At 43.1% G+C, this 10,013-nt stretch overlaps 1 protein-coding gene across 3 annotated transcripts; it reads right to left on the bottom strand.

Moving 5' to 3' along the window:
• Positions 1-2,133: 2,133 nt before the first annotated feature.
• Positions 2,134-8,853, bottom strand: UTP23 (UTP23 small subunit processome component). 3 transcript variants are annotated; one of them, XM_055314449.1, is made up of 5 exons: positions 8,613-8,673; positions 7,569-7,772; positions 7,256-7,334; positions 4,530-4,704; positions 2,134-2,962 (listed from the first exon to the last, which is right to left on the bottom strand). In XM_055314449.1, the coding sequence occupies exons 3-5, from the start codon at positions 7,312-7,314 to the stop codon at positions 2,582-2,584; spliced, it is 615 nt and encodes a 204-aa protein (XP_055170424.1). In that variant the 5' UTR covers positions 7,315-7,334; positions 7,569-7,772; positions 8,613-8,673; the 3' UTR covers positions 2,134-2,581. The 3 variants fall into 3 exon arrangements, with proteins under 3 accessions (XP_055170424.1, XP_055170423.1, XP_055170422.1); XM_055314448.1 differs by lacking the exon at positions 8,613-8,673 and adding an exon at positions 7,950-8,577; XM_055314447.1 differs by lacking the exons at positions 7,256-7,334; positions 7,569-7,772 and having other exon boundaries at positions 2,135-2,962; positions 8,613-8,853.
• Positions 8,854-10,013: the final 1,160 nt, after the last annotated feature.

Raw genomic sequence — 10,013 nt, 5'->3', positions numbered from 1 at the left:
TAGCATATTGAAAATCTCATCAATGTACATTTCATCCATTTTATCATTTTGTCTACATTTGATTTGGTAATCCTCTCATCACTCTTGACAGTTTTTTCTCCTCACAGAAACTATAGAGCTATAATCACTTTTTCCCAGTATCTTTTCCTTCTTTTTAAAAAATGTTCGTTAAGAGTTTAAAACAGAATTATGCAATGACAATCAAGCACTAACCTAGCTTGCTAGGTAATACAACCTGAATGTTATTCCTGGTGTACTTAAGGCTGAAACTTCACTTTCTACCCCAAAAAAGCATCTCTGAATTCCACTGTGAATATTTCTGTAGAAAAATGTAAATGGTCTCAAATTTAAGAAACATAATTTTAGTCATTAAGAATTTATTCATGAAAAAAAAAGAATTTATTCATGATGTACTTCATACCTGATCATGAAACCCTAGGGATACTGATTCAGAACCACCATTCAAAGATGTCATAGGCAGTACAAAGTCAGGCGTTAAAGATCAGATTCCACTTTTCCAACTTTATATTTCAATAGTACAGCACAGAAACATTGTAATTTTGGTCTGGTGGATAATTAAAACAATTGGGGAGAGGGCTGAAAAAGACAACTTTATTCCTAATAGATTCCTAATAGAATCAGCCATTCAGACATTTTATTAAAAAATTCAAATGTATTTACTACATAACCTGTTAAGTTCTATTTTTTTAAGACTTTATTTATTCATGAGACGCAGAGAGGCAGAGACATAGGCAGAGGGAGAAGAAGGCTCCCTGCAGGGAGACTGATGCAGAACTCAATCCCAGGACCCCGGGATCATGATCTGAGCCAAAGGTAGATGCTCAATCACTGAGCCACCTAGGTGTCCCAAAATCTATTAAATTCTGGTGACCCCTTAGACACCCTTTAATTTACATTCATAACCAATCTTAGAGTATTATTTTTGAATTTTGCTATTGAATTTAACATTTACTTTCTTAGTGGACAAATGGAAGTAAAAAAATTTAAAAAAAATTTCTTTTTTCCCCCTTGGACCCTGTAAACAATTAGGAGACTCTCTAGGGGAACTGAGTGAAATGATCCTCAATCAAGAATTATCTTCAGGCTCCCTGCTCAGCAGGGAGTCTTCCTCTCCCTCTCCTGCTCCCCCTCTTGTGCTGTGTGTCAAAAAAATATTTTTTTAAAAAGGGGGGCACCTGGATGGCTCAGGTGGTAAGCATCTGCTTTTGGCTCATGATCTCAGGGTCGAGATCAAGCCTCATGTCCATCTGGCTCCCTGCTAAGTGGGGAGTCTGCTTCTTCCTCTGCTGCTCCACCTGCTTGTGCTCTGTGTCAAAAAAAAATAATTTTTTTTTTTTTTTTGAAAAAAGAACTATTTTGTTAGGGCTGCCTGATTAGTAGAGCTTGCAACACTTGATCTCAGGGTTGTGAGTTCAAGTATCATGTTGGGTGCAGATATTACTTTAAATTTTTTTTAAAGTAATTATCTTGGGGCACCTGGGTCGCTCAGTGGTTGAGCATCTGCCTTTTGCTCAGGTCATGGTCCCAGGGTCCTGGGAGCTTATCCCACATTGGGGTCCCCACAGGGAGCCTGCTTCTCCCTTTGCCTGTGTCTCTGCCTCTCTTTCTCTGTGTCTCTCATGAATAAATAAAATCTTTAAAAAAAATCTTTAAAAAATAAAATAAATTTAAAAAAATAATTATCTTGCTAGATTATTAGTGCAACAAATGAGGATAAACACTGGTTGAGCCTCAAAAAATGTACTACCTACACACTCCGTGCTTCACTACAGCAAAGGGGAAAACCAAGAAAGAGTACAAAAGCCTGTAAGTTTCTGGATAAGGGCAAGAAGTGCTTGGATGACAGCTGAGCAACATAGCTGGCAGAAAACCTTCCTACATTGGAGGACAGAGGACTCTAGAAGTATCTCCTGGAGTGAGGAATTCTCTCACATTATCATATAGAAAATTCTAAGTTCCTTTACAGAGTTATTGGAAAATAAGGCAAAACCTAGTCAGAGACTTAAAGAAAATGAGGACATTATAAACTTTCAGAATAACAAAGTAGTACAGGAAATAAATTCAATCATAGCATGGAAAAGTTTATAGTCATAATAATGAAAATGCTTTATTTATAAAGGCTAAAGTATTAATATATTAGAAATGTGGAGGAGTAATAAAAGCAAAATTTCCACTTTATAGTAGAAAGTCAAATAACAGATGGACGAAAAGGTAGCAGCATATTCTTATTATTTGGAAGTATAAATTTTACAACCACTGTGTGAATTGAATGAAGACTTTCTGTGAATGTGAAAGGGACAACCTCTTGTTACAAGTCTTTTGTATTTTTTTACACTATTTGCATATAATGTTAGGGGGTAGAGGGATATGGTGAGACAAAGAGACAACAGTTTTATACTGAAAAAGTGTTTTTTTTTTTAATACAAATAATTTTACTCAAAGGCTTATGGGTCAATATCTATTTATAAAAATAATAGTCTTTTATTGTAAATACTTCCACAGTTTTAAAAAGAAATTTGTTTTTCACATTTGAGTGTCTTTAAAAGTATTCAAAGAATTATCATTCTGCATTCTGCTTTTCAGAAAGTACTTTTGAGATAGATCTGTTCCGAATTCTTTTTCTTTTTCTTTTCTTTTCAGAGGCAGACGATTTTGTATCCTGTGCTTTCTTCTTTTTCTTCAAACAGCTAAGAGGATTGGGGCCACTTATTTTCTTGTGTTTCTTTCTTCTTCTCTGTTCAGGGTTTTTCACTAAACCCTGTTCTTCTTTGAGTTGCTTGATACTTTGTTTCTCATGCACAGAGACAAGCTGACCTGACTCTACTGCTTTAACAAAAGCAACTGTTTTGGGAGAAGGTTTGTCCAAGACTATAGTGTTCTGAATAATAAACATGAGAGGAACTCCAGGCTTTTTCCTTACTTTCATAGACAAATTCTGATCCTATTAAAAGGAAAAAGAATTGTTTAGTTCAGATATTAATTAAACGAGCCAATTAAATAAGATGCCTTAAATAGTAAAAATAAAAGAGATCACAAGTTTTACTTTACCTTTTTTTAAAGATTTTATTTATTTATTCATGAGACACAGAGAGAAAGAGAGAGAGAGAGAGAGAGTCAGAGACACAGGCAGAAGGAGAAGCAGGCTCCATGCAGGGAGCCTGATGTGGGACTCGATCCTCGATCTCCAGGATCACACCCCAGGCTGAATGAAGGCAGTGCTAAACTGCTAAGCCACCAGGGCTGCCCACAAGTTTTACTTTTCAAAGCAGTATGTCGGTATCACTAATGGGAATATACATTATGATTTAAAAAAAAGGAAGACAACCATGAAATCTGAACACAGTTAAGAGGCAACAATGTGAACCAGACATCATTATGTAGCACCACAAATTACAAACTAACCCAAAGGTAAATGTATTAGGCAATGCCCCACGTTTCTACTCTAAGACATGCTTCAAAAAGGGGTAAGAATGTTAACAGAGGATGAAGGAATAGCAATAAAGAATTAGCTGACTCAGATTCTAGATTCAGCTCTGCATCTAATTGTATGATTTTATAATTCTAAGCATATTTAAACAAATCTGTATGTATGTGAACTTCTTTGTTAACGTCAATCCTGAGAGTCTCTCTTTCCCCTTCCTAGTCTTTAAAAGTCAGAAACAGTTCTATATTGGTAGCACAATTTCAAGTAATATGAAACATGACTTTTTGAGAAAAAATATAAACTATAAGAACACGAAAAAAAACCTGATGAACACAGAATGTAAAATCTTTGCTCCACATATTTTCCCTTCAAGAACCCTGAAACATACAATCATACCTTTGTCAATAACTGTATTTATTTTATTATTTTATTTTTTTAAAGATTTTATTTATTTATTTATTAATGAGAGAGAGAGAAAGCGAGAGAGAGAGGCAGAGACACAGGCAGAGGGAGAAGCAGGCTCCATGCAGGAGCCTGACGTGGGACTCGATCCCAGGTCTCTAGAATCACGCCCTGGGCTGAAGGTGGCCCTAAGCTGCTGAGCCACCCGGGCTGCCCAATAAATGTATTAAAAAACAAAACAAAACAAAACAAAACAAAAAAAACCTCAGAAAGAAGAAAAATCAATTATGCTTAAGGTTCTCTTCTCAAATTCTCCAATGATAACTGCTTTTTTTTTTTCTAAGATTTTATTTATTTGACAGAGAGAGAGCACACAAGCAGAGGGAGTGGCAGGGAGAGGGAGAAGCAGGCTCTCTGCAGAGCAGGAAGCCCAACGTGGGAGTCAACTCCAGGACCCTGGGATCATGACTGGAGCCGAAGGCAGATGCTTAACTAACTGAGCTACCCAGGTGCACTGACAACTGCTTTTATTGACTGTAAATTAACTTAAAAGGCTTCATTTTAAAAAGTTGAAACATTTTAACCAAGCACTTCCACCTAATTTTTTCTGATTATAAGTAGCTCCACATGAAATATAAATACAAATGATTAAAATGGAATCTGGTTTCAAAAGCATTATCACCTGTGTTGCCACAAAATAATGATGAGGATTTCCCTCTTCAATCATGGAGAGCAGACATTCTGATCCACTCACTGCATTCTTGAAATGGGGACAATTTCGGACTTGGCATTTTTGTGCAATCAGTTTTGCCCCATATAAGTCCTTTCCCAACGTTTCTAACTCTTTTAACACACATCTGGGGAAAAAAAAAAAGTTATTAGCAGCTCACAATTATATAATAGACATATATCAATTGTTCACATAAACTAAGTATAAAAAATACTCAATTTTATGAAATTAAAACTGTATCATTACAATCAATTTGTCATGTGTTGGCCCCAATCATATGGTAGCCATTTTACTCTTTTAAAAACCTGGAAAACACAAACATTAAGTAGAAGGAATAATAGTTCAAGTTTACTGAGCATTTATTATGTGTCAGGCTGCATGCTAACTGCTCTTTAATCTTAAAGCAGCCCTGAGTTAGCCACTTTACTTGAAAATTATCTTATTCATCAGAAACAGAGAGAAGCAGAGACATAGGCAGAGGGAGAAGCAGGCTCCATGCAAGGAGCCTGATGTAGGACTCGATCCCAGAACTCCAGGATCACACCTTGAGCCAAAGGTAGACACTCAACCACTCTCAAGGCGTCCCAGTCTGAGAGATTTCAAGTAACATGCTCAAACACAACTAATAAATGGTAAAGCTGAAATGTGAATCCAAGTAGTTGACAACAGATGCCTTGCCCCAACCTTAGTGCTACATGCTTCTACAGGTACAAACTGGTACATCTTTAAACTGTTTTCAGTACAGAAGAGTAAAATTTTCAAGTCATCATTTTAATATCACAACTTGCTTTTTCAGTCTGCATTTCTGTATTAATATAAGCCAATGTTTTTCAAAGTGTCAGCTAAAAACTAACCATATCAAAATGAAAGTGATAATTGCATTAATTTCTACTCCTTTCTCATCCCCAAACCTGCACCTCTCCGGGAGCCACGTATTAGCATTTTAATAAGCTCCCTAGGCACTTCTTCCATCAAAGAAAGAAAGAAAGAAAAGAAAGGAAGGAAAGAAACTGGGAGGGTGAGTTGGTGGAAGGGAGAAAAAATTATGAGAACTACCTAGTTAAAAATTAATCTCTAGCCAGCTCTTGCCAGACTCTACGTTGACTCACTCCCTTTAGCATCTCTCTAGTTTTTAAGAAGAGACTGCTTTCTGGTCATCAGTTTTGAACCCTTTTTTGGAGTTTCAGGCCCAAACTGCCAAGTATTCATTGAATGTTTCCTATGGATGTACGTCAGCTCTTCAAATTCATGTCTATAATTAAAGTACTTCCCTGCCTCCAAACTTCTCCAGGGCATGCTATCTCTTTGAATTTATTTATTTTTAATAGATAAAATCTTCATATTAAAAAAAAATTACTTATTTATTCAAGAGAGATAGAGAGAGAGAGGCAGAGACACAGGCAGAGAAGCAGGCTCCATGCAGGGAGCCGGACGCAGACTTGATCCTGGGTCTCCAGGATCGAGCCCTGGGCTGGAGGCGGCGCTAAACCGCTGAGCCACCCAGGCTGCCCTAACTCTTGGAATTTATTAATTTCTGAGACCCTGGGTGTAAGTCAGAAATCCTAATTGACCTTTTCTTCCTCATCCCTACCTCTACCCCACCACCTGTTAGTCCTATCTTATGTCTCTTTGTAGAACTCCGACATTCCTGCCTTTCCTCTCTAAAGTCCAGGCTCCCATTGTATCTTGATTGGACAACCATAAAAGGAGTTTGCCTGTCTTCATGCTTTTGCTTCTCCAACTTAGCTGCCGCACCACCGTAATTAGCTTTTCTAAAAGACAGCTATCAGGTCTGACAGCAATTATCTTTTCATAATGCACACCAAGAATTGACAGAATAATATGCTTTAAAATGAACTATTAGTAAGGTGGGAGGATGGATAAATGAAACAAGATTGGCTGTGTCGATAATTCGAAAAGCTGGGTGATAGACATTTCATTGGACTACTCTACTTTTGCGTATGTATAAAATATTCTTGAAGTTAAAATGAATCTTTTAAGGAAAAAAATGCTATAGAATATTGTTTCATGCCGTACTTCCCAAACTTTTTTATTGTAGTACTACATTAAAAACATTAATATTTCTAGGCACACAGGAGTAAACAGACAGGTTTTGTGTAGCCAGAAGCGATGGACTCGGGCACAGGCCAACTAAGGAGCTGTCTGGCAGCCCTGAGGGCTAAGGGGATAAAAAAATTGTGGGGTATCTATAACCAATCTGAGGCGCTACTAGAATATGGAAAGCTGTTCAGTATTATGCAAGAAAAGCAGGCCAGGGATCCGTGGGTGGCGCAGCGGTTTGGCGCCTGCCTTTGGCCCAGGGCGCGATCCTGGAGACCCGGGATCGAATCCCACGTCGGGCTCCCGGTGCATGGAGCCTGCTTCTCCCTCTGCCTGTGTCTCTTCCTCTCTCTCTCTCTGTGACTATCATAAATAAATAAATTAAAAAAGAAAAGCAGGCCAATAATGTTGTATGCCCAGGAAGAGTCCGTTCCTCTGTGTGTGTGCATATGTATACATAAAGAACGGGATGGATGGCTGCAGCATGTTAACAGTGGTAGTAATTCACTGGGGACATTTTAATTTATTTATTTTTTTTACTTTTTTTGAGTAAATACTCTCCAATGGGGGAGAACCCCCTAAGTTTCTTATCAGTTCATATTGTATATTCGATTTACCTTCTTCCCACAGCTTCGTTTCCAATTACATCCTGTGCTCTAACCTCTTTTCCAGGCATTTCACGACTCCATTTCTTTCCTTTTTAAATAAAAAGATTTATTCATTTATTCATGAGAGACACAGAGAGAGAGAGAGAGAGAGATCGAGACACAGGCAGAGGGAGAAGCAGGCCCCATGCAGGGAGCCCGATGCGGGATAGGATCCCGGGTCTCCACGATCACGCCCCGGGCCGAAGGCGGTGCTAAACCGCTGCGCCACCCAGGCATCCGGGAGTCCATTTCTTTACTCAGGAGGTCTCCACAAGTCACTTACCTCTTTTCTGTCACTCAAATAGCCCTTCGGGGGAAGCCCGGGTGGCGCAGCGGTTTAGCGCCTGCCTTCAGCCCGGGGAATGATCCCGGAGAACTGGGATCGGGTCCCGCGTCGGGCTCCCTGCATGGGGCCTGCTTCTCCCTCTGCCTGTGTCTCTGCCTCTCTCTCTCTCTCTCTCTGTGTCGCTCATGGATAAATACAGATCTTAAAAAAAAAAAAAAAAATAGTCCTTCGCCTCAGAACCGCAAGGAGACTGGGCTCGAAAGTGAGGTCTTCTACGAAACCCTCGGTGATTCCATCCTCACTCCCATCCCCAAGAAGTTCCATTTTAAACGTGTCCCCACACTGAGGAAGTCACGACAGGCTGGGGTCAAATCTCACCCACGGAGGCGGACTTAGGCACTTCGCTGGCCACGAGGGCTGGACGTGTGTGTCCGGTTGGAGTAATCCCGCGTGACCGGAGCGGTGCCGGGCCTGCGGCTGGTACTCACTGAGGCAGCTCAATACACAAATGACCACGGGCAACGGTTCTGACCTCGAGTTCTGAATTCTCTGCCTAGCAATCGAAGATGTCACCTCACAGAGCAGTGGGCAGGCTTGAAAATCTGTTTCATTTACGCCAGGAAAAGGTGCACAAATGACAGCAACCCCTGACACGGGGTAGGTTTCGGGTGCCCGCAAGCGCTCTACACACACTCGACCTCGTTTGATCCTCACAGCAACCTCCTCAGTCACGGTCTCCTCCTCACAGACGAGAACTCCGAGGCCCAGAGACGAACTCGCCGGAAAACACCCCGCGGGTGGGGGTGGGGCTGGGGCCTAGGGCCTAGACTCGAGGCCAGGTCGCCCTGCGGGGCACTGGTCTTACCTGTGGCGCTGCGCTTTCTACCGACATTGCAGACACTCGCCTGGCCTCCTCAGGGCCTGCGCAGTCACCTCCTCGTGGGTGGGGCGTTTAGCACGGCGTGCCCCCGCCTCCACCACACCCGCAGGACCCCCGCAGGACCCCCGCCCGGGCCTCCTCCCCGGACCCGCCGGGCCCACCTGGTGGTGCACAGCTGTGTCTCCCCCATGAGGTAGCGGGGCAGCTGCTCCCGCAGCTGGATACGGCCGCGCAGCGCCGCCTGACAGAAGGTACCGTCCAGCAGGATCTGGTACGGCTCGCGAACTCCGAAATTATTGCGGAAGAAGCCGAGATGCTTCTTGGCATGTTTCTGCCTCGTGATCTTCATGTCCGGTTGTCGAGGACCGAGACCTACGGCGGTAAGAGACGCCTACAGCACCGGCCGCCCCTCCCGGAAGTAAAGCGCCTTTGCCCCCGGAAGCAAACGCCCGCATCTCCCGGGCCTGCCCCGCCCCTGCTTGCGTCACGGTCAGACGAGCGCGCGCTTCCCTCGCAGCGCCCGCGCTTTGCGGCGCGCGCCCTCGGAGCCGTGCTTGCGCCTGGCGCGACCCTGGGCCTGCCGTCAGGCAGCCTCTCGAAGGTTGGCAGTGAACGGTAATCAGCGAGAGATCTCGGAACCCTAACGTGCCGCCGCCACCGTTCTCAGTAATTTACCACCTACCATTCCCTTTGATGTGTGTAATTCCCAAGTGGGGTAAGGAAAGGGCTCAGAGTAGCTGGACGACTCTGGGCAGGTTTGTCCGACTGCCCTCCCCTAAAGTTAAGGCAGTTTGCTAAGGGCACGTGGGTCTGCAGCGATAGGACTGAACCTGGAAACCGCCGCTGGGGTTAGGGTCCCTGTAGTGCAATGTTCTTGCTACCCGCCCTCCGGAGGAGCTACTGTGGCTGCGAGCCGAAGTTTGGGCGGAAGGTCACATCATTTTCCATTTCCCCCGCCCCTTAGGACCGTTCTAAATGGTTTCCCCAAGGTGTTTCTCAAAACACTCTCCAGAGCTGCTTTTTCTGAGGGTCAGAATCCCTAAACTTGAGTCCTATTTCTGCCACTAACCCAAGCTGTTTCATCTTGAGCAACAACTCACAAGAGCTGGGTCCAGTTCCTCAGTCTCCCAACTGGTTGGTGGGACTAGACTATTTAAAATATAAATATATATATTATTTATTTGTTCATGAGAGACACAGGCAGAGGGTAAAGAAGAAGCAGGCTGCATGCATGGAGCCCGACGTGGGACTCGATCCCGGGTCTCCAGGATCAGGGCCTGGGCTGAAGGTAGCACTAAGCCGCTGAGCCATCCAGGCTGCCCCTGGGTGAGACTAATTTTATTTTTTTTATTTTTTTGTTTTTTTTAATTTATGATAGTCACACACACACACACACACACACACACACACACACAGAGGCAGAGACACAGGCAGAGGGAGAAGCAGGCTCCATGCACCGGGAGCCGGACCTGGGATTCGATCCGGGGGTCTCCAGGATCGCGCCCTGGGCCAAAGGCAGGCGCCAAACCGCTGTGCCACCCAGGGATCCCCTAAGAACACTT

Source organism: Nyctereutes procyonoides, unplaced genomic scaffold, assembly GCF_905146905.1.
Source record: "Nyctereutes procyonoides isolate TBG_1078 unplaced genomic scaffold, NYPRO_anot_genome, whole genome shotgun sequence".
NCBI lineage: Eukaryota > Metazoa > Chordata > Mammalia > Carnivora > Canidae > Nyctereutes > Nyctereutes procyonoides.
This window is presented reverse-complemented; position numbering and strand designations above follow the sequence as displayed.

Excerpts from the sequence above, each read along its gene's own strand:
- UTP23 (XM_055314447.1), bottom strand. The coding sequence starts at position 8,800 with ATGAAGATCACGAGGCAGAAACATGCCAAGAAGCATCTCGGCTTCTTC. Across the intron at positions 4,705-8,612 it reads ACACAGCTGTGCACCACCAG|ATGTGTGTTAAAAGAGTTAG; the intron begins GTGGGCCCGGCG and ends TTTTTTCCCCAG. Across the intron at positions 2,963-4,529 it reads ATTATTTTGTGGCAACACAG|GATCAGAATTTGTCTATGAA; the intron begins GTGATAATGCTT and ends TCCTTTTAATAG.